This window comes from Vipera ursinii, assembly GCF_947247035.1.
Source record: "Vipera ursinii genome assembly, chromosome: 1".
Classification (NCBI taxonomy): Eukaryota; Metazoa; Chordata; class Lepidosauria; order Squamata; family Viperidae; genus Vipera; species Vipera ursinii.
The window spans coordinates 34790386-34814506 of record NC_139512.1 but is presented as its reverse complement, the minus strand read 5'-3'; the positions used below and the strand labels follow the sequence as shown (position 1 = coordinate 34814506).

Here is a 24121-nt window from a genome sequence, read left to right as displayed (position 1 = left end):
CTGGAAGGCTGTTAAAGGCTACTCCTTCCCCCTTAGTGCTGGGAGAGGGCGGGGTTGTAGCCTGGAGAGCATGGTGCTAGCTGCATTGGAGGTTATTGGTTGTGGCTTCAAGTTTTTCTTTTTGCCATTATTGCTTTTTTATTATGTGTATCATTTTTCTATGATGTTTTTTGTTCTGTACAATTGCTATGAGCCACCCAGTTGTGTCTGAAGGTGGACGGCTATATAAGTCTTACGAATAAATAAAACAATTGTCTTGTAGTAGCACTGCAATGGTTAATCAAGTTATTATGGTGTATGTTCCATGGAGAAAAGTCCTTATCCTTATATGATTTGAAGGAAGACAGTAATAGATGGTTACAAAACTGCCATTTGTAACAATAGCAGTGAAAATGCAGAAATGAAGCTACAAGATCAGACAATACAAAACAAGGCTGCCCTTGAAGACCAGCCAGCAGCTACAGATGGTTCAAAATGCAGTGGTGCAAGCAGTAACAGTCACTTCTCCCTGTATGCATATGTCACCAATGCTACGCGAGCTGTATTGGTTATCAGTTGGTTTCTGGATGTCATTCAAGGTGCCGATCTTCACAGCTATGATTTGCTGAAAGTATTTATAAATATGACTGGTTAAATGAAATTAATTCAGACAAATTGCTTATGTACTGATTTATAAGGGTCTGTAGATCATGTTCTAACATTTTTTATATGGCATTCAGGGCATTATATTCTACAGCACAGAATACCTACTTATCAGCTCATCCACACATTGGTATTTTTTTCCAATTCTTGAGATGAGAAGAAAATATACTGATATAAAAACCATTCGTTTTACAACATATTCTCTATAGCAGCTTAGTAAGAAGGCCAATACAGGTAATTTTTGACTTGTGACCATTCATTGAGCAATGGTTTGCAGTTACATTGGCCTCAGAAAAAGTTACTAATGACCTATCCTCAAAGTTATGACCTGCACTACCTTCCTCCATCATGTGACTACAATTTGGATGCTTGGCAACCAGCTTACTTTTGCAATGGTTGCAGCATCTTGTGGTCACCTAGTTGCGATCTGCAATGTTCCCAGTTGACTTACGACAAGCAAAGTTATTGGGGAAACCAAATTTACCTAATGACCTTGTGATTTACTTAATGATTGTGGTAAAAATGGTTGTAAAATTGGGTCTAGTCATGTGATTACTTGTTTACAACTGTATAACTTAGTGGCCAACATCCCAGTCCCAATTGTCATAAGTCAAGGACCACCTGTAATCTGCTTGCCTTCAACTGAACACTTGCTAGTTTCATAGCTGCATTGGTTACTTGCTCCTGGACTAAAAAAAAACTACACGAGAGAAGGAGAGATGAGGAGCATCTGGCAGAATCTACCTCCCAGGCTGGCAGGTGATGTGTGAATGCACACGTTTATAACTGCATCTAATGCAACTACTGACAAATGGCATGTGTATATGTTTGCCTTTTAGACATTGCATACAATAGCAACAGCCTAGTTCAGCATAAATTAAACTGCCCCTCTTCCAAAGCTAAAGAAATCTCAAAAAGAAAAATAATGTAGCTGCCATAACACTCCTCTTACTACCTGTTGGGACAAGTGGCTCTTTTCACTCTTGCAGGATGTCCAGTCAAGTTTCCCTGATATGCCTACAGTTCTACCATTTTGGCTCTTCTATGATATACCCCTTACAGAATATGCAGGGGTAAATACAGCTAAAACTGGAGTTGGAGGAGGAAGTAATGGAGGAAAAGCACAGCCTCCTGCACCATGGCCGTACAATCCCTGATTAAGGTTAAGAAGGCCCCTGCTTGGCTCATGCACACTCACACTACAAAATGGATTACAAAAATGACTGCAACCCCACAGCAAACAATTTGGCCATATAATTTTCTTCTACATTGGTGCCCAAATGGAAGACATGCTGTACAGATGTGACTATTCTTCCCAACTCTGAACTGGGGAAAAATGGCACTGGTTTCTACTAATCTAATTTTACTTATCAATGGAAATATTGGTCTTCTTGAAGACCCACATTCAACTTTGCATTAGGTTAACATTTTTCTCACCAAACTACCCAACCCCCAAAAAATGGCTCATTAACAAAATGTTCTGGCACAAAGAGCCATGGAGGCACAAAGCCCTACAGCAAATGGTAGGTAAGTGAGACATTTTTGTACAACAATAAACAGGCTGTGTGTGGGAGCTCAAACAGAATATGTGTTTATACATCACATCTTGAAGGTAATACTTTGCAATGCTAAAAATAAGCAGTATTGAAATTGAATTGAGAGAGAGAGAGAGAGAGAGAGATTGTTTTATTCAGTCCTGAAAAATGTTTTGTAGTACTTTGGAGGCTGTTAGAAAAGGAGGGCAGCTAATGGTTTTTCCAACTTTTTGGAAAGTAGTTCCTTACATACTTCCTTATCACTGTTGAGGAAGATTTTTTTTTATATTACTGTATTTGCATTCTAAAATGAATTAGCAACATACAACCTGAGTATATTTGCATATCTAATTATGTAGCTTAGGTTGTAACATGTAAAATATTATGGAGATCAGATGCATCTGATTGCAAAGTGCAGGACTGTATTAAAGTTCATATCCATTTCTAAAATCTCAGGCATCATATACAGTATGCCCCTTTATCTTTTGTTGTCATCTGGTGATTACTTAAGATTTTTTTCAGTTCAGATATGGCAGCCCTTAAGTACATTTACTTGCTTAAATCTCTGTGCATTTAATGAAGTAGGCTGTCTTATGCCATAATGTAATAATTTTCCAAGTCTTTTAAGGTAAAATTTTAATGCAATTAAGTATCTGGAAAATAAAAGAAATTGTTGCAAGGTACAATAGGTAAGGAAAGTCAAAATGCCAGGTTTTTGAGAGGTAAAAAAATCAGACCAAGAGAAATTACTTCAGCATTCTTTCCACCTTTAATATAACACATAAGCTGTACAGTTAATTGAAAAACAAACCAAAATGTTTAGGGGGAAAAATAATAAAAAAACCTTACAATAATATAGTTACATAAAGATAATATCCTTAAACTAATACTTTGTTGAAGAACCTTTTGATTTTTATGACAGCATTCAGGCTTTTGGGTATATCAGCATGGCACATCTTGCCTTGGGAAGCTTTGCTCGCTTTTCTTTGAAAAAGTGCTCCAAATCAGTCAGATTGTGAGGCCATCTCCTGTGCACAGATTTGTTCAGGTCACTCCACAAATGGATTCAGTCCAGGCTCTGGCTGGTCCATTCTAAAACTTTGATCTTCTGGTGAAGCCATTTGAGTGACGCACAGTGTTGTTTTTGCATCATACTTCTGGGACTTACGGCCAACCTTGGTCTCATCAAACCATAACACATTTTTCCACATGCTTTTGTCAGACTTGATGTAGTTTTTTACATGAAGCTTTAGGCAGGCTTGGGTTTTTTTCCTTGTAAGAAAAGATTTCCATCTTGCTAACCTACCCTATAGCCCAGATATATGAAAAATATGAAAATAAATATGAAAAATATTTGCCACAAATTCCTACAGCTTCTTTAACATTGCTGTAAGCCTCTTGGCAACCTCTTGAACCAGTTTTCTTGTTTTTTTCTTCAATTTTTGAAGGAGTATCTAATTCTTGGTATGTTGTGGCATATTTTCTCAAAGTGACAGTCTGTTGATGATCACTGTGATGCATGGTATATATCCAATACCTTGGAAATTTTTTATACCCTTTTCCTGATACTTTCCAACAATAAGATTAATTATGATTAATAAGATTAATCCATCAATAAGATTCTGAACACAGCCATATTCCTACTTATAAGAGGCTGTGAACACTTATGCAGCTAGATTCTAATTTATTTTCCCCCTAGATTATTTGTTTTTCAACTGAACTGTGCACATATGTTATACTAAAGATGGAAAAAATTCCAAAGTGATTTATCTTGGTCTGATTTTTTTTTACATTTCAAAAATCTGGCATTTTAACGGGTGTGGCAACTTTCCACTGTATTCATAAATGCATTTATACAGAAAATCCTCCCCATTCTTGGGAGGCAAGAAGAAAGGTACAGATTATATGTTATGTATCTGGGAAAAGCTGAGTAACAAAAATTGAATTACTGGATATAACAGCTGTTATACAATCTCAGTAATACAAATGAAGAATATAGTATGAATTAAACAACGAAGAATGTGTGCAATATATTTTCCAAATACACATCACAGTTATCTGCAGTATTTTCGCACGGAAGTACCTATGGAACGCTTGTTGAAACTTTCCTCTATTAATACAAAATTACAACGCAAAAGCAGCAGGAAGTAGTTCCTCCTTCGGCGCATGCTCACTCCGAAAGCTCCGCTCTTTTAATCTTCCCATCGCTTCCTTCACTCCGAAGGCTCATCTCTTTTAATCTTTTCCACCTCATCCCGTTGCACCAGGCCGAAGTAACGCATGCGCAAGCATCGCGGTAAACAGGGAAAGGCTTCGCTCCTCCCATTTCATGGCACGAAACGTTTCGCGAGCTTCCCTTCCTGCGCTTTCAGGCACGAGAAACAATTTCCCTCTTTGGTGCGTCTGCGCGCTGGCCTTGCATCCGGGTACTGGAAGACGATGAATGCTCCTTTCCAAGATGGCGGCGGAGGGAGGAGGGAAGGAGATGAACGAGATTAAGACCCAGTTTACCACCCGCGAGGGGCTCTACAAGCTCCTGAGCCACTCGGAGTACAGCCGGCCCAACCGGGTGCCTTTCAATTCGCAGGGCTCCAACCCCGTTCGCGTCTCGTTCGTCAACGTCAACGACCAGAGTGGCAATGGGGACCGGCTCTGCTTCAATGTGGGCCGGGAGCTTTACTTCTACATTTACAAGGGGGTCCGCAAGGTAAGGCGCCGAAGAGGAGGGAGGGAGCGCCGTTTGCCAGCACTGCTGCGGGTGGGTGGGTGGGTGAGGAGGAGGCGTTAGGGGATCGGTCTTCCGGCTTTTTGCTCATCCCTAGCAAGGGGTCGGCCGGGTGGTGTAGCAAACTCCGGCACACCGTGGTTGTCAACAAGGGGTTTCCACGCCGGTTTATTTTTCCGTGGATGCACGGTCCTACTCCCTGTCGTTTCTGAATGGAAGTGGTTACCTTGAAAATAGGAGTCTTTTTCTTGATTTTGCGGAAGCAAAGTTGTTACGTTTAGCTCGGTCGTGCACCTTACACGGGATTCTGATAATTAAGGGGATGGGTTGGGTTTGCTTTGTTTTTCAGATGGGGGGAGTACTTTGCAAAGTTTTGATATAATTTCCTTAAGGCAGCGTAGATACTCTTTGAGCTTTGTGAGGGCTGAAAGCAGGTATCCTAAATGTTGGATTAAGTTTCTGAGGGCAGTGATGGAACTCACGGTTTTTAAATGTTTTTTATTAGCCAAAGTTGTACTTAATCTAGTGCTCTGTGAATGTTGAAGCCTCAAGAGGAATATCTTCGAAATTAAAGAGAAAGTTGATCTGTTAACACCTTTTCTAAGGTGTCAAAAAAGCCTGGATGTGTGGGTTTGTTTTCCCTTGTGCAAAGTATTAGATATGATAAAGAACAATTTTCAGAGGTGGGAATAGTTCTTTCAGTACATGTGTCTATCAGAACACTTTTACCTGAAGGATTAGATATTTTGCTGTTTGAACTCAGCATGTGTTGTTAAAGACCCAGGTTAAATACCCATTCAACCACCAAACTTTAGTGCATTGACTCTGGTCTAGTCATGGAATGTACTTTGTAGTATCATTGTGAAAAAATGGAGAAGGGAGTGCTGCATATGCTGCTTGAGCTTTTCAGAGAAAAGGCTTCAAATATGAATATGATGTTTAAGAGTACCTTAGTTACAGGGGGAAAAAGTATTGTATTTGTCAGTAAACATTATTTGAATCATGAGATCTTACGCATTTAATATTTTTTGTGAAATAGTGAAATAGACCCTTTCATAGCTTTAATAATGTGATTACTATTTGGCTTTTTGATAACATACTTTAGAAAGCCTTTACTTTCTCCAAGTGTAATACATATATTTTGCATCCTTGACTTAAGGTTGTTAACAAAATATTAAATTCTTCCTTGGAATGCATATTATATGAGGTAGATGTAACATTTTGTGCACATACTGAAACAGGTCCTTGGTCATGCAGTATAGATATTTAGTGAATGCATTGGTTTTAGTTCTGATTAGTTTGAACAGAATATGTTTTACATGATTTACATGATGTGTTAGCACTGAATTCAGATGTGCTGCAGTAGTCATGCTGCTTATTTTACTAAAATATTGAATGTTTGTAATAGACAGCTAAGCCAAAAATAAAGGATTTAGATTTAGGCTCATAGATGCATTTGATGCTAAATAATTTGTCCTAAGTTTTCTAAGACGTCAAGGGAAAATATTGAGAAATAGTGAATATTGAATGTATATTTATTTAATAGTGAAGTGTGGGTGTGAAGATCTTACACAGTGTTCAGAAAAGACTGAATTAAATTCACAATTGTGTGTCTTCCAGTATGTTGGACAATATTTCCATTATTAATAGGCAGCATGGCAATGCTCTTGTTAGCTTGTGATAGATGCCATAGCTGGAATGTGTCAGATTGGAAAAAGTTGATGTTAAATATTCTGTAATAAATGATACATAGTCAAGCATTTGTGGAAATGTCACACTTCTACTATACTTGCTACTTTTCTGCTGTTGAAAGTAGATGTGCTCACTCTCTTAAGTGGAAAATAATGTTTGTTCACACTTTATTTTTGAGTGCCCTGGATTTCAAAGTGAGGATATGTGTCATAAATAAGAAAGATATGGGTACTGAATAGGAATCTTTGTTAAGGTTGCTGCATACATAGCAACGAAGTCTTAACTTTTATATGTGCTTTATATGTCTTATGTAACAATCAGTGACTGACTATATTTTAAATTAATTAAAAGATTAAAAATGAATGTTCATACTCTATGACAATTGGATAGATACTGAATGTGAATTCTTGTTTAAGAAGAACCTTACTAAATTAGACACAGCTGCATTGATTTTCAAATCATACTGGATGGTATCTGGAGGGTATCAGGTTGGTTAAGGCATTTAGTCCAATAATAAAAACTGGTAAACTTACTACAAACTTCCAAATTACTAATAGCTTCTAGAATAAAAGTTTCATTTTTAAAAAAATAAGTTTAAAACAATGGTGTTTATGCCAGATTTCTTAATTTTTTTCTAATATCAGTGTGTTGGGATTAGGATTAATATAATTCATGACTTAAATCATACAAGTTTTCTGACCTTCATTTAGACAAATTTAATTGTTTTGGCTTTCTCTACAAAGGTTTATGGACTTCAAATGAAGTAACCAGTTGCCTTCTGATAAGATACTCTTGGAATCAGAGGCAGATGGTCTACAATATGAAATGATGGCCATCTGCCTCAGTCTTTACCCCAGACTGCAGTTAAAATAACAGAAATATATAGGTTCTCTGACTTTTACAGTTTTAAACTTCATAGTTTTCTTCTTTCATTGTAATAAGATTATTATGTAAAGGATGATTTCACAATTCCTGTTAATAATTTTCTGTTGGAAAGCACATTTGTGATCTTGTACCTGTTACGAGATTTTGTATTGCAAAGCTGGAATCAGAATAGAGTTGGATGGGACCTTGGCGGTCTTCTAGTCCAACCCCCTACTCAAACAGGAGACTATATAATTTGAGCAAGTGGCTGTGCAGTTTCCTCTTAAAAACCTCCACAAACCACCCAGAACCTCTGAAGGCAAGCTCCTTCCACTGGCTAGGAACTGTTCTCACTGTTAGGAAGTTTTTCTTTAATTCCAGATTGCTTCTCCCCTTGATTAGTTTCCATCCATTATTTCTTGTCTTGCCTTCTGATGCTTAGAAAATAAGTTGACCCCCTCTTCTTTGGGGCAACCCCTCAAATACTGGAATCCTGCTATCATGTCACCCTAGTCCTTCTTTTCTCTAGCTTATATGTATAAATGTCTTGTAGTATGCCTGTGTGTGTGCTTACTCAAAATTCTATTCTGGATTATTTAATATGTAAATATAAATACATTTTCTTAATTCGTTACAGAAAATACCTGAAAAAATAATTATGGTGCATCGTAGTTAATAGCATAAATGCCAGCTTATGGGGCACTATACAGGGTGTCCTTAACTTACAGTCATTGGTTTGGTGACCATTAGAAGTTAAATGCACTGGAAAAAATGACTTATGACCATTTTGTACACTTAACAACTCTTGCAGCTTCTCAGTGGTCACGTGATTACCTTTTGTGACCTCCTGACAGCCAAAGTCAAGGGAGAAGCCAGATTGATTTAACGGCCATGTTACTAAGTTAACAAAAGCAGTAATTCACCTAATAGCTGTGGCAAGAAAGGTTGTAAAATGAGGCAAAATTCACTTAACAGCTGTCATGCTTAGCAATGGAAATTTTGGGCTCAATTTTTGGTTGCAAGTTGAGGACTACCTGTAGTATACTGTGTATGGGACGGCGTTTGAATATAGCTTGAAAGGTATAATTGATGACAACTAGATTGCTTCAAACTGTGTTCGATTTTCAGAGCACCCCCCCCTTCCTTATCCTATTTGGGAGCTTAAACACGTTTTTCCCTTGTGCCAAAAACAATTTCAGTGTTGTTGCCAATGGTATTAACTATATATTGTCTCTAAGAAAATTCCTGGAATCAAGCTTAACTTGAAACCCCCCCATGGGTTTAATGTATTTTTATTACTTTCTAAAAAAATTGCTATGACCACGGGGGGGGGGTTTATCAGGGGGTACTTGTCTTTGGCCTCTCTAGAAAGTCCCAAGGTTTTCTTTTCTGTGCCAGAGTTTGTTTTTGTTTAGCAAGTATTTTAATAGAACCATTTGTTCTGTTTGTTAATTTGTTTCTTTAGTTGCTTTTCATGTTTTATTTTCTTTCAAATATAAATGATTCAAATATTATTTCAGCTGTGAATACATTTGGCAAGCCTTATCCGAAATCGCATATCCTTTTATGGATAGTTAGAGTTTGATAGGGTTATAAAAAGGATGATAGTGTATTTTTTCTGGAGTGATTTGCTTACCAATGGTATTCTGTATTTCCTTTGCATGTCAGTCAACTGTTTAGCCATTATGGATTTTTATTTTCTTAACTGACTTGAAAGAACTGTCTGATAGAGGTGTTTTTTTTGTTACGTTTAATATTTTGAAAATAGATTCTCTAAATCTGATTCTATTCCTGTACATCTGGACAATATATTTACCAGGGTTTTTTGCTCTACTTGTCCCAAATTTGTTCTTCTGCTTTCTTACAATTGTACTATATCATTCTGCATATTATCTTAAATTGTTTCCTATAATATGCTGGCTATCTGTCTCACAGGTGTAGAAAGCTGCAATTTGGCTATTGCTTAATTTTATTTGGCTATTGCTTAATTAATTAGCTTATAGACTTGGTAATATATTATTGTCTCCTTGTCTATTTTAACACTTTTCTGTACCGTGAACTTTCAAAATTAGTGGTTTTTGAGATTTTTTAACTGATCTGTGTCAGCGGTGAAAGGTTTTAGCTGAAATATACAGATATCTGTATATATACATTGATCTATTCTCTTTGTATTTCTTGAGCACTTTCACAATTATGGATTTTATTTTAAAATATAAATTAAACTCTTCTTTGTTTCCTGAGTAATTTCTTAACAGTTCATGTTGTTAGGGTACAGATGATGCCTTGCTACAGAGGGAAAGGTATAGTGTGGCTGAAATTGACAGTCACTTTTGCAGGTACTCCGTTTGGATTGCCAGGAAAAGTGCCATGCTTTTCCTAATGAGGGATCATGCAGGGCAGTTTGCAGCTGTGTTCACTGGTTCCCTACTTCATTTGCGTGAACTCTCAAGTTCATCTTATATGCCTAAAGCACTATCTTCTGTCCATGAGGGAAAATAGCGAATGGTGGCTCCTGATCGCAGAGTGAGAAGTGTGCTACCCAGAGGGTGTGGTTTCAGTTTTTTTAACTTGCCCCAACATCATCTAGTCCGCCTGGGTAGGTGGAGAAACTGACCTGAACTCTGGACTGTTGTCTGATTTCTCAGCCTGATTTATGAGGGTTCTGCAGAAATTATGTAGAAAAATCATCCAGACAAGTGGCTGAGGTAGTGTTGCTTTCTGGATCTATAATTATGTTCAAGGAGCCTATTTATTTTTCACACTCTATAGTAATATGACATTTCTTAGCGATATGTACAATTTGACATGGACAGAGATTTTGTTTTCTGCATAATAGGATAACTGCATATGACTTCAGCTTTATTCCTTATCTTGTTTATATCTATAGGCAAGAGTTCATTGGTTCCTTGAATCATGTCTCCAGAGATATTACAAGGAAATGGCTGTTCCTGCAGTAAACATGTTTCTTGTTGTAGTTAGTTACAACTGTACATTTCTTTTATGTAAACAGTATATATATTACAGTTTTTAAAAATGTGGTATGTCCTTGACGATTCTGAGATAATCAGAAAAGCAACTCTTCTATATTTTCTATCACTTAATGTCTTTGTCCTAGCAATATTAATATCATGCATGTATATCCCATGGCAAATGAGATCTAGAATATTGATCACGATTGCAGAAGAACAGTGTGGTGACTCTAGTTCAGGGGTAGGCAACCTTGGCTCTTTTGTGACTCGTGGACTTCAACTCCCAGAGGCTCAGGAATTCTGGGAGTTGAAGTCCACGAGTCATAAAAGAGCCAAGATTGCCTACCCCTGCTCTAGTTGGATCCTGTTTCTTTTTTGAGCAGCATCCCAGGACCAAAGTGCTGTTGTATCTGGGAACCTTTGTTGTCTGGAAATCACCATTGTCAAGGCAGCAGGAACAGAATCTCAGATGTTTACTATATACAGAAGTGGATAAGGAAGAACGCTTTCTTCAGAGTATCCCATCCCAAGCTGTTGCGGAGTTTAAATGTTTATAATGGGCCTCTTACATTGAGCCCATTGATTATGAGGAAACATAGATTGGATACAAGAACAACATAATTTGATTAATCAACCCATGCCAACAATCTGCATTTTCTGTCTATGTAACAATGCACTGCGCATAGAAGGTGCCATTTTGAGAAAATGCAAATGCTTTTCTGCACTCCTAATAATATTTAGAAACCAAGCTTCTGAATGTTACTTGACCAGATTAACTAGTTTCCCTTTTTGTTTCATAATCAAGGCTAATTACGTTTACATTTGTTTTAATACTGGATTACTTCTTTTGTGATTCTAGTTTTTTTTCTAGAAAAAGCCCCAAATAGAAATTATTTTAGTAGGTCTATCAGAATTGAATTGCAGGCTCATTGGTAATCTTATTCATGGGCTTTGAGTTATTTTCTGCCTCACTGCTTACAGAATCTTCTCTGCTTTAACGAAGAAACATTATTGCATACATTTAAAACCCCCAAAATAAATTGGATAGCAGAAATGTGCAGTGTTTTGGATATAATTCAGAATAGATACTTTGGCACATATGTGATACAGACACAACATCTGACTGCAATTCATTAAAGCGGTGAGTAGCCACACATCCTGGAGAAAAACCCAGCTGCCTTAACACGTTGCTGACAGCTGATGTCTTCTCAGCGTTCCAAAGCCTCTCTTCCTAACACTGTGCAAAACATATTGCAGCTGCTACTAACTTACAACCTTTATAATTGTTGCTTGTTATTTAGCTTAGTCATTTGGGAAAGTAGATATTTGTAAGATCTGTAAAGGAGAAGGAATGTTTGCAATAGATTTTCAACTTTGTAGCTGAATTCTGTCACCTACTTAAGATTTCTCCTTCCTAGTTTTCATTGATACTTTATTATTGCTACTCCATAATTATATAATTGCCTTTGGTTTATCATCTTACCTTGTTTCCTGGTTGGAGAAAGGCGGCAGTAATGATCAAAGCTGACCATCCAAAAGAAGGAAAATACACTACTAGATTGTATTAACAGCTTATCTCCTGAATGCTGCTGAAAAAAAGTTATGCAAATTTTGGGGGCATGTATAACGCCATCTATGCTAGGAAAGAAAGAGAACTATAGATGACAACTGTATTTATCAGTGTATAAAAATAGAATGAGGGGCTATCTTATTGTTATGGTGGAGACCCTCTGCAAACTGAAGGCCCTTGGTTCACCCTTAGCATTACTGTAAAACCAGAGGGTCATTAATAACATCCTACTGACTTAAAATAGGCATGTGATTTTAGAACATAATTCAGTATAAAGTTTGATTTGGTCAAGTTCAGAGGCCAATCAATTTTTGTCAGGGTCATATTGAAGTGAAACCAAAACTTTATATCTCCCATTAATTACAATGAAAAACCCACAAGTATGCACAATATTTTACTTTTAAATATATATCAGGACAAATTGAAAGTTTAAGAGACATTGTTATCAGGAAGAAGCCAAGATGCAACAAATAAGTATGGGAGTTTGGATAATAGAGCATATAGATTATTTATATAAAAGGTGCTACAACTTTACTTTTGCAGGCACATTGGTTCTTATTTGGAGATACATTTTATCAGATTTGAAATAGTTGGGATACAGTATGGTTTTGCTTTGATTTTTTGTTTTTAAAGATGTGTGGGGTCCTGAACCACACAGACACGACTTTTATGTTGTTTGGCAGGCAGGTTCTGTGAAAAGAATACATATTGTAACACTTACCCCCTAATTAAAAGTTGAATGGTGGGTAAGTGTAGAGATTTATTAGATATATAAGAAGGAAGGAAAGTTGAAGGGATTTTTACATTCACCACACGCTATGATTAATGACATTGCCTATGCAATTAGGCATGTACAAACCAACAGCAAAAGTAAATGTTGTTTTAGAGAAAGAACAGTGTGTATGATTTTTACCAGATTGGAAAAGTTGTATGAAAAATAATAGAAACTAATACAAAAATGTATTAGAAAAATGGAGTTCAATTGAAATAATGCAATATTTAAAAGAACACAAATTACAAACAAATCTCTCAGCAAAATGTCTTGAATATTCCTGCTCAGACAAAACAGATCTAACAAAGAACAGCAAGGTGTATCTTTCCAAAAAGTGCTGTTAATACAGAACCCTTGTATTATAATCCTGTCAGCAAGGCTGGAGAAAGGTAGCTTTGGATGAATGAATGGAAAAAACAATTGGATTGTTATCAGGTTCTCATGCTACATATTTGCACTGCCAGGGGTGTGCGTCACGCCAAAACCGCCCCCACCCCATTGCCGGCAATTGGGAAAAAAGTCACAATACGTCACGACACATCACGTGACATCACAAGTTTAACACCCGTGGACTATGCTATATGTTGCGTTGCCTATCACTCAATGACTGCACTTCCATCACTCCTTCCTGGTTTAAATGCTTCAGAATGAGGTCTTCGATGTTGGATATCATGAGGACCCAGATTGTTGGGGGCAATTAAGCTGACTCTGTAATAATGCCGCTTGGGTGTGTGTGTGAAAGCCCTAATAAGCAGGCATATACATAGAATGAAGGCTACTGCTAAGCTTGTAAGCCGCCCTGAGTCTTCGGAGAAGGGCGGGATATAAATGGAATTAAAATTAAAAAAATAAAAATAAATCATGAGTGAGGTAATCATGGTAGCCATCTATGCAGCTGCAACCCAAACAATTGCTACGCTAGTTAGATTATTGCTCCTCACTCTGAAGATCATTTGTTATGAGTTACTTGGGACAAAAAGAGAGAGTGAAAGGAGCAGTAGAAGACCGGGACAGTAGACAAGACAAAGGTGTTAGAAATCTCTACTCCATAGTGTGACATTATCTAAAATGCATTTCTGGAATCCTTCAAGATAAATAATACGAGATGCTTCAACATGTTCTACATCCTGTTCTGTAAGCTGTGAAGGCAGTCTTTCTTCATTTGTAAGCCATATAGTCTATAGAGTGGTCTGATTCAGTTTGGGATTCAGCAAAATTCAGTGTGCATTTCTGGTTTACATATTCTGTATTTCCTATCCTCTTCCTAGTTTCCTAATAATTTACTTTGACATATGGAATAGACAAATGTTTTTCATTAGTTACTCTGATCGATAATCTTATTTAGATAGTAGATTATAAATATTGGAAAGCAAGAATAGGCAGTTAGCAGTAGTTCATATCTCGAACTTGTAATTACCCATGTTTCAATAGGCATTCCATCATGTGCTATTGAACCTGGGCTAGTTAATAGCTTCCCAAGATAATGTGTTGTTTTAAAAAGATCTATAAATCTGTCCATTTCTGTAGCAGTTGAGATACAGGAACAAGATAGGGATGCTACTGTTACAGCACCCTCACATCTGAACAGTGGCATCCTTGCCTGAGTTGTCGGTCTTACCTTGGGGTAATGATTGATATACCAAAACTGTTTATCTTGTGTGATTTCAACATTTCATCCCTGGGTTAGTTCTGAGGAGGCTTAGGATTTCATGGCTTCCATGGGAACAGTGGACAGACCTAGGTCATCATGTGCCTGTTATGTGTGTGTGTGCATGTGTGTCCGTGTGTGTGATGGGGGGGGGGGAAAGGCATCCTGTCAGAACTGATTTCTATTTCAAAGTACTTAATCTGTCAGAGGAGAAAAAAATTGTAAATAGCTCAGTTTTGGTTCCTTTGATTTCTAAAGAGCTCCTTAGAGATACTTAGAGAGAAGAGAAGAGATATTTAGAGTAATACTGGCAGAAGGCAAATAATTAGTTAGATAGAGGCATAAGCCCAAATTTTAGCCTATAAATTCAAAGAGTCGAAGCAGAGTTACTTCTCTATCCTTATTGTTCCATAAAGAGCTATCTGCCAACCCTTTTTAAAATGACTCAGTTTCTTTTAGGGGTGTGCAAGTAGAAAGACATTAATGGGTTACTGTGCGATTTTGCAGATAAAATCATTGCATTTGTTTGGAGTTGGTTGGGCAGAATCTAAAGTCTTGAGGGTGACATCATGTAATATTATTTGGAAAGAGTTTTAACCTATTGATCTTTAGGAAATTTATAGAGTGCTTGGTGAGGTGAGCTTTTTGAGTGGTAATCTTAAGACCGCTTCACCTCCTGGAGAAAGAGAACATATATAGCCTGGGGGCATCTTAGAGTCTAGTCCAGGGGTCGGCAACCTCGGCTCTTTTATGACTCGTGGACTTCAACTCCCAGAATTCCTGAGCCAGCATAGCTGGCTCAGGAATTCTGGGAGTTGAAGTCCACGAGTCATAAAAGAGCCGAGGTTGCCGACCCCTGGTCTAGTCAACCCGCAGCTCTGGAGCCACATTCGTCTCTTTCAGCCTTCTCCTGCGGCTCCCAGCCATTTGCAGAGAGAGAGAGAGAGAGAGAGAGGGGGGGGGGCACTTGCACTTTCCCTCTCTCTCTCTCTCTTTCTCTCTCTCTCTCTCTCTCTCTCTCTCTCTCTCTCTCTCTCTCTGTGTGTGTGTGTGTGTGTGTGTGTGTGTGTAACTCACGCTGTTCTCTGAGAAGCTGACAAGCTTATTGGGCGGGGCTCCTTCCTTTGCTGTTCAGGAAGCAGCAGAAAGCAGGGCAGGAGGGAGCCAGCCGAATGAGAATATGTGTGTCAGCTTGTCCAGAACAGCGTGAAGCCAGCTTGCCAGGTGAGCAGAAGATCGGAGAGAGGGAGAGGGGAGGGGAGAGAGAGGGAGGGAGGGAAAGAGAGGGAGAGGGAGAGGGAGAGAGAGAGAGAGAGAGAGAGAGAGAGAGAGAGAGAGAGAGAGAGAACTCATGCACAGCAGCCTCTATTTCTTTTTAATTAAACTCTTCAATCAAGTTCTCCCCTTTGCATGCGGGCCTGCGTGCATTTTGCAGCTCCCAGTGTTTCCCCCCCCTCTGGGAAACAGGTCCAAGTGGCTCTTTGAGTGTTTAAGGTTGCCGACCCCTAGTATAGACAATTGTGAATGCTTTTCTATTGAGGGGAGGCACTGATATATCTCTTTAATAGTCAGACTTTAGGTCCAGCAGTATTAATACTGCTAAAAGTCTTGTATCCATTTAATACTTTGTAACATTCAATTAGTTGAAACATTGCATCAGAGGGCAAAGCCTTTTTAACAAATGTATCACAAATGAGCTAACTTACAGAACGCTCGGGCCCTGTACTCCTGAGGGGATGAAATTTGGGGAATTTTTGGCCGTTTTAGCACCATTGCGCTGGTGGTGGCCAGCGCTGGTCAGCCATAGTCACATGATCCTCATTTTCAACATTCCTTGACAGATTCCCACAAGTTGATGGGGAACCTGAAAAGAACATGATCCTCATTAGCCACATTCCTACTAGAAAAGATTTTGCTTGTGGGAGCTTTCAGGGAGAAGGTCAGTGGAAAAATGGTGCACCCTCTACACCCAGTCCCTCTACACTTGCACTGCACCAACTACTCATGAACTCCCTCACTCCCTTCCCCACCAGCTGCAGCTATTTACCTGCCAGCTGGGAAGGGAAGGAAGATTTCCAACACTTGGAGCCAGCTTTTCGTAAGGAAGCTCAATGGGGAAGCCATCTGGAAGTCAGAAGACACTTCTGATCCCACTGGTTTGTTTGTTTGTTTTTTGCCCACCTTGGTTATTCTGTCTGTGTTTAGGTAAGGAAATATTTCTGAAAATAAGTACGGAAATATTAAAGAAATAATGATCCAGTGGGTCACAGGTTGTCTAATATTAATTAATATTATCTTAGTCTTCAAGCTTTCCCTCCTTGTTTAGAAGGTGGAAGGATGGCAACTAGGATTCTGGAAGAAGTTTTTATCTTAACCTTTTCAGATCCTGCCAAGTGATGAAAAGTGGTCAGTCTCATCAGGGACCTATGGGAGCCCTTGGATAGGGAGAATGCAACTCTACTTGTCTTGTTCAACCTTTCAGTGGTTAATGATGGAATCCTTTTGTAATGTTTGCAAGAATTGGAAGTACTCATAGTAATTCTTCTTCCTAGGTGGCCAGTTCAGTCCGCGTATGTGTTGGGGCAGAGAGATCAAGCCCAATGTCACTTCAGTATATACTCCCTTGGGGGGAGTAAAACCATCTTTCCATCCAATTGAAGTTGTTTGGAGAGTTAATCAGTGGCTTGGGATATGGTGTTACCAGTATGCAAATAATACTCAATTATACATTTCCAGTCCATTAGGGACAGAGTAGAAGTCATAACTTGATCTGAAGGCTATAAGGATCTGGATGGGAAGGAATGTGCTAGGACCTAACTCTAGCAAGATAGATTGACTGTTGGTTCAGAGATCAAGGCTGGTTCTTGCTAGGATTGTGCTACAACAGAGTTTCTCCTTGCTGTCCAGCAGAAATGAGAGTCCAGGAGAAGCTTTGCATATAGCTAATGTACCAATTACAAGTAGTCTTCGACTTATGGCTATTATTGAGCCCAAAATTACAGTTGTAAGTCCTTGCAGTCATAAATCAAGGCATCATGGGCTAAACCTGAGTGTTTTTGTGTTACATTTTTTTATAGTGGCTATTAAATTAATTTTCCCCAGTGGGTGTTTTTTGCTGGAAATTGAAGTAAAGGTGGGAAACCATAAAAAAGTCACAAATCATGTTCATGTGAATGTAGAACCCTGCAAAAGGCCATAAAGCTGAGCCGGTTGCTAAGTGCCCCAAATGTGATCAATATTTGCTGAAAATGTCCATTCCCCACCCCCTCCATGAAGTATGATGGGAATGGACTCAGACATTTTTATAGGAGCTTCCCTCTCATGGAACATCTTACATATGCTATTTAGGAAGTGATTCAGTACATGGCTGTTCAAAATCATTTGGGATGTTGTTGAGTGCGCTTATTCTTGCTGTGAAATGTTAGAGGCATTATAGGGAATATAGAAAGCATTGTATGTTATGATTTTAATCAGTCACTTTAAAGTATACACAGCATAACAAAATTATTTTAAAGTTATATAATTTACTTAAACATAATCATCAGTCTTCCTATATAAATTAAAGTCAAATTGCTTCCTTATCCTAATAGTACCAGTTAGAAACATTGCCATTGCTAAAGTAATTTTAGAAATTTGATCAGAGAGATGGTCAATGTAACACTGATTTGAATATCCAGGAAAATGTTAAAATAGGACTAATAGGGTCATTACACAAACTAAGATAAAAGCTACAATACAGTATATGTTCCAGTAGAAGAGAATATTTGTAGCTCAGGGTTGAACTGTGGGTTTTTTGGTGCATTCTGTGCTTGGTTGTTTTTCATTATCAAACTAGGTAACATCATCAGTGCTATTAAGGAGTGTGTTTTGCAAACCCCTCCCTACTAGCTCCGATGTAACCTAGTTTGGTAATGAAACACCTGCAAGAAAACAACCAAGCTCAGAGAGCACCAAAATACCTCACACTATATGTTCCATTGACTATATATCTTGTTTATTATGTTATATTATTATACTATTACTAAATCTTTTGGAGGGGTTAATTACCTTTTATCTTCCCCTTGCTTTATGGGAGGGGAAGACAGTAGCTTAACCTTGGCAAGAGCCCAACTATATTTTAATGCAGAAAGATGTTTAGTGTAAGGTAAAAGACTTTTGCATTTTTTCCAAAGTATACTGAGGTACAAGGTACTTCAGGTGTTGCTTGCAGATCTTGATGGGTGATGTCTAAAAGTATCTTCTGTTCAATTTGAGCATTTGCTGAAGAATAATCTAAACCTGATAACCTTGTCAAATTAATACCTATTTACCGCATGCTTCCTGTTAACAAAGATGTCCAGGATTCACGTAATCATCTGAAAGGTCTAGTGCCAATAGGCCAGCAGATATTATAAAATATACTTTCCACTGTAATTTACTAGTGGCTAACTAGGCTAAAATTGAAGGAGGACTCAATCTGTTTCCAGTAACAAGACTTATTGAGGACAGAATTTGGGACACGGAAGTCCAGTGGTTCCAAAGGTTTTTGCCATCACATCTCCCTTTAGTGTAATCTTAATGTACATACCTCCCCTAAAAGTCCAAACACCAAAATGAACTCAATTGAGCAATACAACAGTACACTGAAATTTTGGGAATGGTGGATTTATTGTAACAATATTTTAGTGATTAAGACACCAGGCTAGAAACATCTAGACTTTGAATTGTAGTCCTGCCTCAAGGCATGAAAACCAGGTGGGTGACTTTGGGCCAGGTACTCTCTCAGCCCAACTCCTCACAGGGTTGTTGTTGTGGGGAAAATAGGGAATGTTGTGCCACTTTGAGTTATTTATGAAAATAATGAGAAATTATTAGTGTTGTATTAATTCAACTCCTTCATGTCACCTTGATTATGAATATGTGCCATCAAGTCTTTTCCAACTCCTGGGGCCACATAGGTAGAATTTCTCCATGACAATTTATCCCTAACTTGTTCTTTCAAGTCTCTCAAGGGTGCACTCATTGGCATTGTAACTGAGACTATCCATTTTTCTGCTAGTCGTCTTCTTCGGGGTTTTTTCCAACTTTCCCAGCATTAGAGCCTTTTCCAGATGGCTGAATCTTAATGTGCCTGGAACAAGGTAATGCGGGGCCAGGTCATTTGTGTCTCAAGTGAGAACTTTTTTTGTTTGTTTATTTTTTCCAATTTTTTTGAATTAGTATGTTCAACTTTGTCAGAAAGAATGAAAGAATTTTGAAGTGGATCTGAAGGCAGTTTTAGCTTTTGTTTTAACTACGAAGCAGTTATTTATGCTGATTCAAGTAACAATGCAGAACTTTCAAATTATCATACATGTATAAACCATCTGTGTTCCATTTTAGAATTTAAGCAATTTCTTAAAATGACATTTTGTTTATATCTATAATTAAGATGTTAAGAATTCCTTTACATGTACTACATCAAAAAAAATTATTCCATTGTACATGTGTTTTTGTAGTCTACAGCAGGGCTGTTCAACCTTTTCACTGATTGTACCACTTTTAGAAAATGGCAATATTCAAGTACCACCAGTCACCTAGCAAGGTGTCAAAAACCTGATGACCAACCCCCCCAAAAAAAAACAACAGAAAAAAGTGATAAAGTACAGGTACTCCTCACCCCCCTTTAATATCATCACTTCCCTCACCCCCCCTTTAATATCATTTCTTCCCTCCCTTTAGCAGGACCCAGGCAATGCTTCGCACAGCTCCAGCTGAATCTCTGCCTGAAGACTGGGTGAGGCTGCCTGCCACTCCAAATCAACTGGAGCTGCATGTGCTGATCCTGCTGATCCTGGGCTCTCCTCAGGACCCAGACAGGCAATGCCTCGCACAGCTCCAGCTGAATCTCTGCCTGAAGACTGGGTGAGGCTGCCTGCCACTCCAAATCAACTGGAGCTGCATGTGCTGATCCTGCTGATCCTGGGCTCTCCTCAGGACCCAGACAGGCAATGCCTCATGCAGCTCCAGCTGAATCTCTGCCTGAAGACTGGGTGAGGCTGCCTGCCAGTCCAAATCAACTGGAGCTGCGTGCACTGATCCTGCTGATCCTAGGCTCTCCACAGGACCCAGGCAGGCAATGCCTCATGCAGCTCCAGCTGAATCTCCACCTGAAGACTACATTACGCTGCCTGCCACCCCCAAGGCCGCCCTTAATCAGCTGGAGCTGTGCACTTTGATCCTGGGCTCTCAGTAGGACCCAGGCAAAGTGCAGTTCCAGCTGACTTTCCCTTCACCTCATCCACTTTTACACTTTTTTACATTTTTTTTACAGTGCTGCTCAACCCATTGTACATGTACCACCTGCCAGTTGCCAAAGTACTACTAGTAGTACGCGTATCACCGGTTGAAAAGCCCTGCTCTACAGTAGTAAACTATTCAAAAATTTCTTAATTCTCACTTATTTTGATTGACAAATATGAATTTAAACATGACATCCATCAGGTGTGGCAAGTGTGATGGGCATTATAGAAATTTTATAAATAAATCAAATAATTGAATTCAATTTGTGGTTAAAAAAAGATCAAAAGCATGTAAACTAATTTCTGCATGTTAGAATGTGGAATTTCATTATAATTTTATGCACGATACAATATTAAGTACTCATTTCCGATATAGATAGATATTTAGATATTTCCACTTGAAAAACAAACCTTTCCAATATAGCTTATCCACATCAGGTTTAAAAATAAAAATCAATATTGGGATGGACTCTTGGAATAATGTTGTTGTTGTTGCGAAGTCGTGTCCGACCCATCGCGACCCTATGGACAATGTTCCTCCAGGCTTTCCTGTCCTCTGCCATCTTCTGGAGTCCATTTAAGCTTGGAATAATAGAAATGTCTAATTATTCTGGTAGCTAACTTTCTTCCAATATAGTGTTCTCTTTTTAAACACTGTTGAAGGAAGGGCTAGATTGAGAAGATTAGTTGAAGCATTATATTCCTGCTGTTCCTCTACTTTCAATACTTCATTTTGAAGGTGCTTTTAATTTTTTTTATGTTTACATTTACATTAAAGAGTGAATTTAGGGATAGATGTTTTTAATACATTGTTCCTCAGGTGATGTTTTCTGTAATAGCAACTGTGTTCAGTTGGAGAAGTGTTATGTTTTTATACTAGTTGGTCAACAAAATATATCAAAGAGAAAAATAAATCAATTGTAATAGCTTAACAGAAATTTGTACCAAACAAAAGAATGAAAACCTTTATGCATTCATGTAGCACAATAACATGCAGCACTGGGTTCAGTTGCTATCTGAACAATATAAGACAAAAGATAAAAGTTGATGTAATGCATAATAGACAGTGACGGTATGCAGAGTGAATGAATGATTTTTTAGATTATGACTGCAGTCTTCAACTCCATTGGTTTAAAGTTGTACACATTTTGGCAACATAAACTTGTGTTAAGTTCATCATCTTAGACCTATGGCTTAAATAAATACGCAGAAAAAATTTAAAAAGGGGATGGTTTTGTTTTAAACATATCTGAATTGTAATGCTTTAAAATTTAAATAGGTTATGAAAATATATTAGGGACAATGTGGTGGCTCAGCAGTTAAGATGCTGATTTTGTTGGCTGGAAAGCTAGCAGCACAAGTTTGAGACCCAAGTGCCATGGAACAGAATGAGTTCCCATCCTTGCCCCAGCTTCTGCCAACTTAGCAGTTCAAAAGCATGCAAATACAAATAGATAAATAGGTACCACTTAAGTGGGAAGGTAAGAGTGCTCCATGATATCATGCTGGCCACATGACCACGGAAATGTCTTCAGACAGCACTGGGTCAGTGGCCTTGAAAGGGAGATGAGCACTGTCCCCTATAGTTGGCAATCATAGCGGAGCAAAATTAGCAGGGACTCCTTTATGAAAACATATTAATCTGTCTGAAATAGACTTCAGTGTATTAATTTAGACCATTTAAATAAAGAAATATATAGTTTGTTCATGTCAGCTCTCCTGCTGCTCTACATTTCTTATTAACAGAATAACAAGAGTTGGAAGGGACCTTGGAGGTCTTCTAGTCTAGGGCTTTTCAACTGGTGGTACGTGTACCACCGGTAGTACATTGGCACCTGGCAGGTGGTATGTGGCCTGTCCAGCCTAGACAAAGGTAGCGGGGGAGGGAACAAGCCAAAGCGGCGCAGTGCAGGATTTGCCGTGAAGGAGTCCTCAGGAGTTGCAGGGCTGCTGGGGCGAGACAAAGGCCCCAGGATTGGCACTTCCAGCTCACCCAGAAGAGAAGAGGAGGAGGGGGGCAGAGACAGGAGAGGCTATAAAAGGAGGCAGTTTTGGCGGGGGAGGGAGAGAAAAAAAAGACAACGGAGAAAGAGACGAGAAGGCTTTTGTCAGAGTAGCAGTGAGAGGCAAAGAGAAAAGGCTTTTGGGGAAAATGTATGTGTGTGAGAGGAAAGGCTTTTGGGGGGAAGTGTGTGAGTGAGAGAGGCAGAGAGGAAAGGCTTTTGGGGGAAGTGTGTGTGAGAGAGGCGGAGAGGAAAGGTTTTGGGGGAAATGTGTGTGTGAGAGGAAAGGCTTTTGGGGGGAAGTGTGTATGTGAGGCAGAGGAAAGGCTTTTGGGGGAAGTGTGTGTGAGGCGGAGAGGAAAGGTTTTGGGGAAAATGTGTGTGTGAGAGAGGAAAGGCTTTTGGGGGGAAGTGTGTATGTGAGGCAGAGGAAAGGCTTTTGGGGGAAGTGTGTGTGTGAGAGGCGGAGAGGAAAGGTTTTGGGGGAAATGTGTGTGAGAGGAAAGGCTTTTGGGGGGAAGTGTGTATGTGAGGCAGAGGAAAGGCTTTTGGGGGGAAGTGTGTATGTGAGGCAGAGGAAAGACTTTGGGAGAAGTGTGCGTGAAACAGGAAAGGTTTTGGGGGGAAGTGTGTGAGAGGCAGAAAGGAAAGGCTTTTGGGGGAAGTGTGTGTGAGAGGGAAAGGAAAGGCTTTTGGGGGGAGGTTGTGTGTGTGAGAGAGGAAAGGTTTGGGGGAAAATGTGTGTGAGAGAGGAAAGGCTTTTGGGGGAGGTGTGTTTGAGAGAGAGGCAGAGAGGAAAGGCTTTTGGGGGGAAGTGTGTATGTGTGTGAGAGAGGGGAACTTTTGTGAGCAGAGAGAGAGAGGGGGGGGGAAGCAGGGCTTACCAGCCACCTGACCATCAAGGTAGTGGTGCATATTAATAAATATTGAGAAATTCATCATACATTTGTCAGTGTAAAGGGAAAATAATTCAGCAAAGGAACCGCCACCGAGGAAATTAAAACTGGTACTTTTTTCCTTTTTTTTACAGTTTGTAACATTTTATTACATTATAGAATAAAATACAAAAGCAAATAGTAGGATACAGTGGGGAGAAAAAGAGGGAAAAAGTGAGGGTGAGAAGGGAAAAAGAAAAGAAAAGGCATTGACTTCCAACTTCCTCTGTTGCGATAGAAGGAAACCTTAACATTGAACCTCAACTTTTTACTGTTCCATAATATTATAAACTAGCTATTTCTATAACAACAAATGAATCTAACCAGTAAAACCCAAAATCCCCCCTTTTTTTTTAGTCATCAAGTTTTTGACATCTTGCTAAGCATTGGTGGTATTCGAATATTGTCAGGTCCTAAAAGTGGTACAATTTGTGAAAAGGTTGAAAAGCCTTTTTCTAGTCCAATCCTCTGCTCAGGCAGGAAAACCTTTACCATTTCAGACAAAT

General features: G+C 38.9%; 1 protein-coding gene across 3 annotated transcripts in view; it reads left to right on the top strand.

Moving 5' to 3' along the window:
- Positions 1–4617: 4617 nt before the first annotated feature.
- Positions 4618–24121, top strand: part of WDR20 (WD repeat domain 20) — a 55342-nt gene continuing 35838 nt past the window's right edge. For all 3 annotated transcript variants that reach the window (XM_083348244.1, XM_083348243.1, XM_083348245.1), the window contains exon 1: positions 4618–4884. In XM_083348244.1, coding sequence (XP_083204370.1) covers positions 4621–4884 — 264 coding nt within the window. In that variant the 5' untranslated portion in view covers positions 4618–4620. The remainder of the gene's footprint in view (positions 4885–24121) is intronic.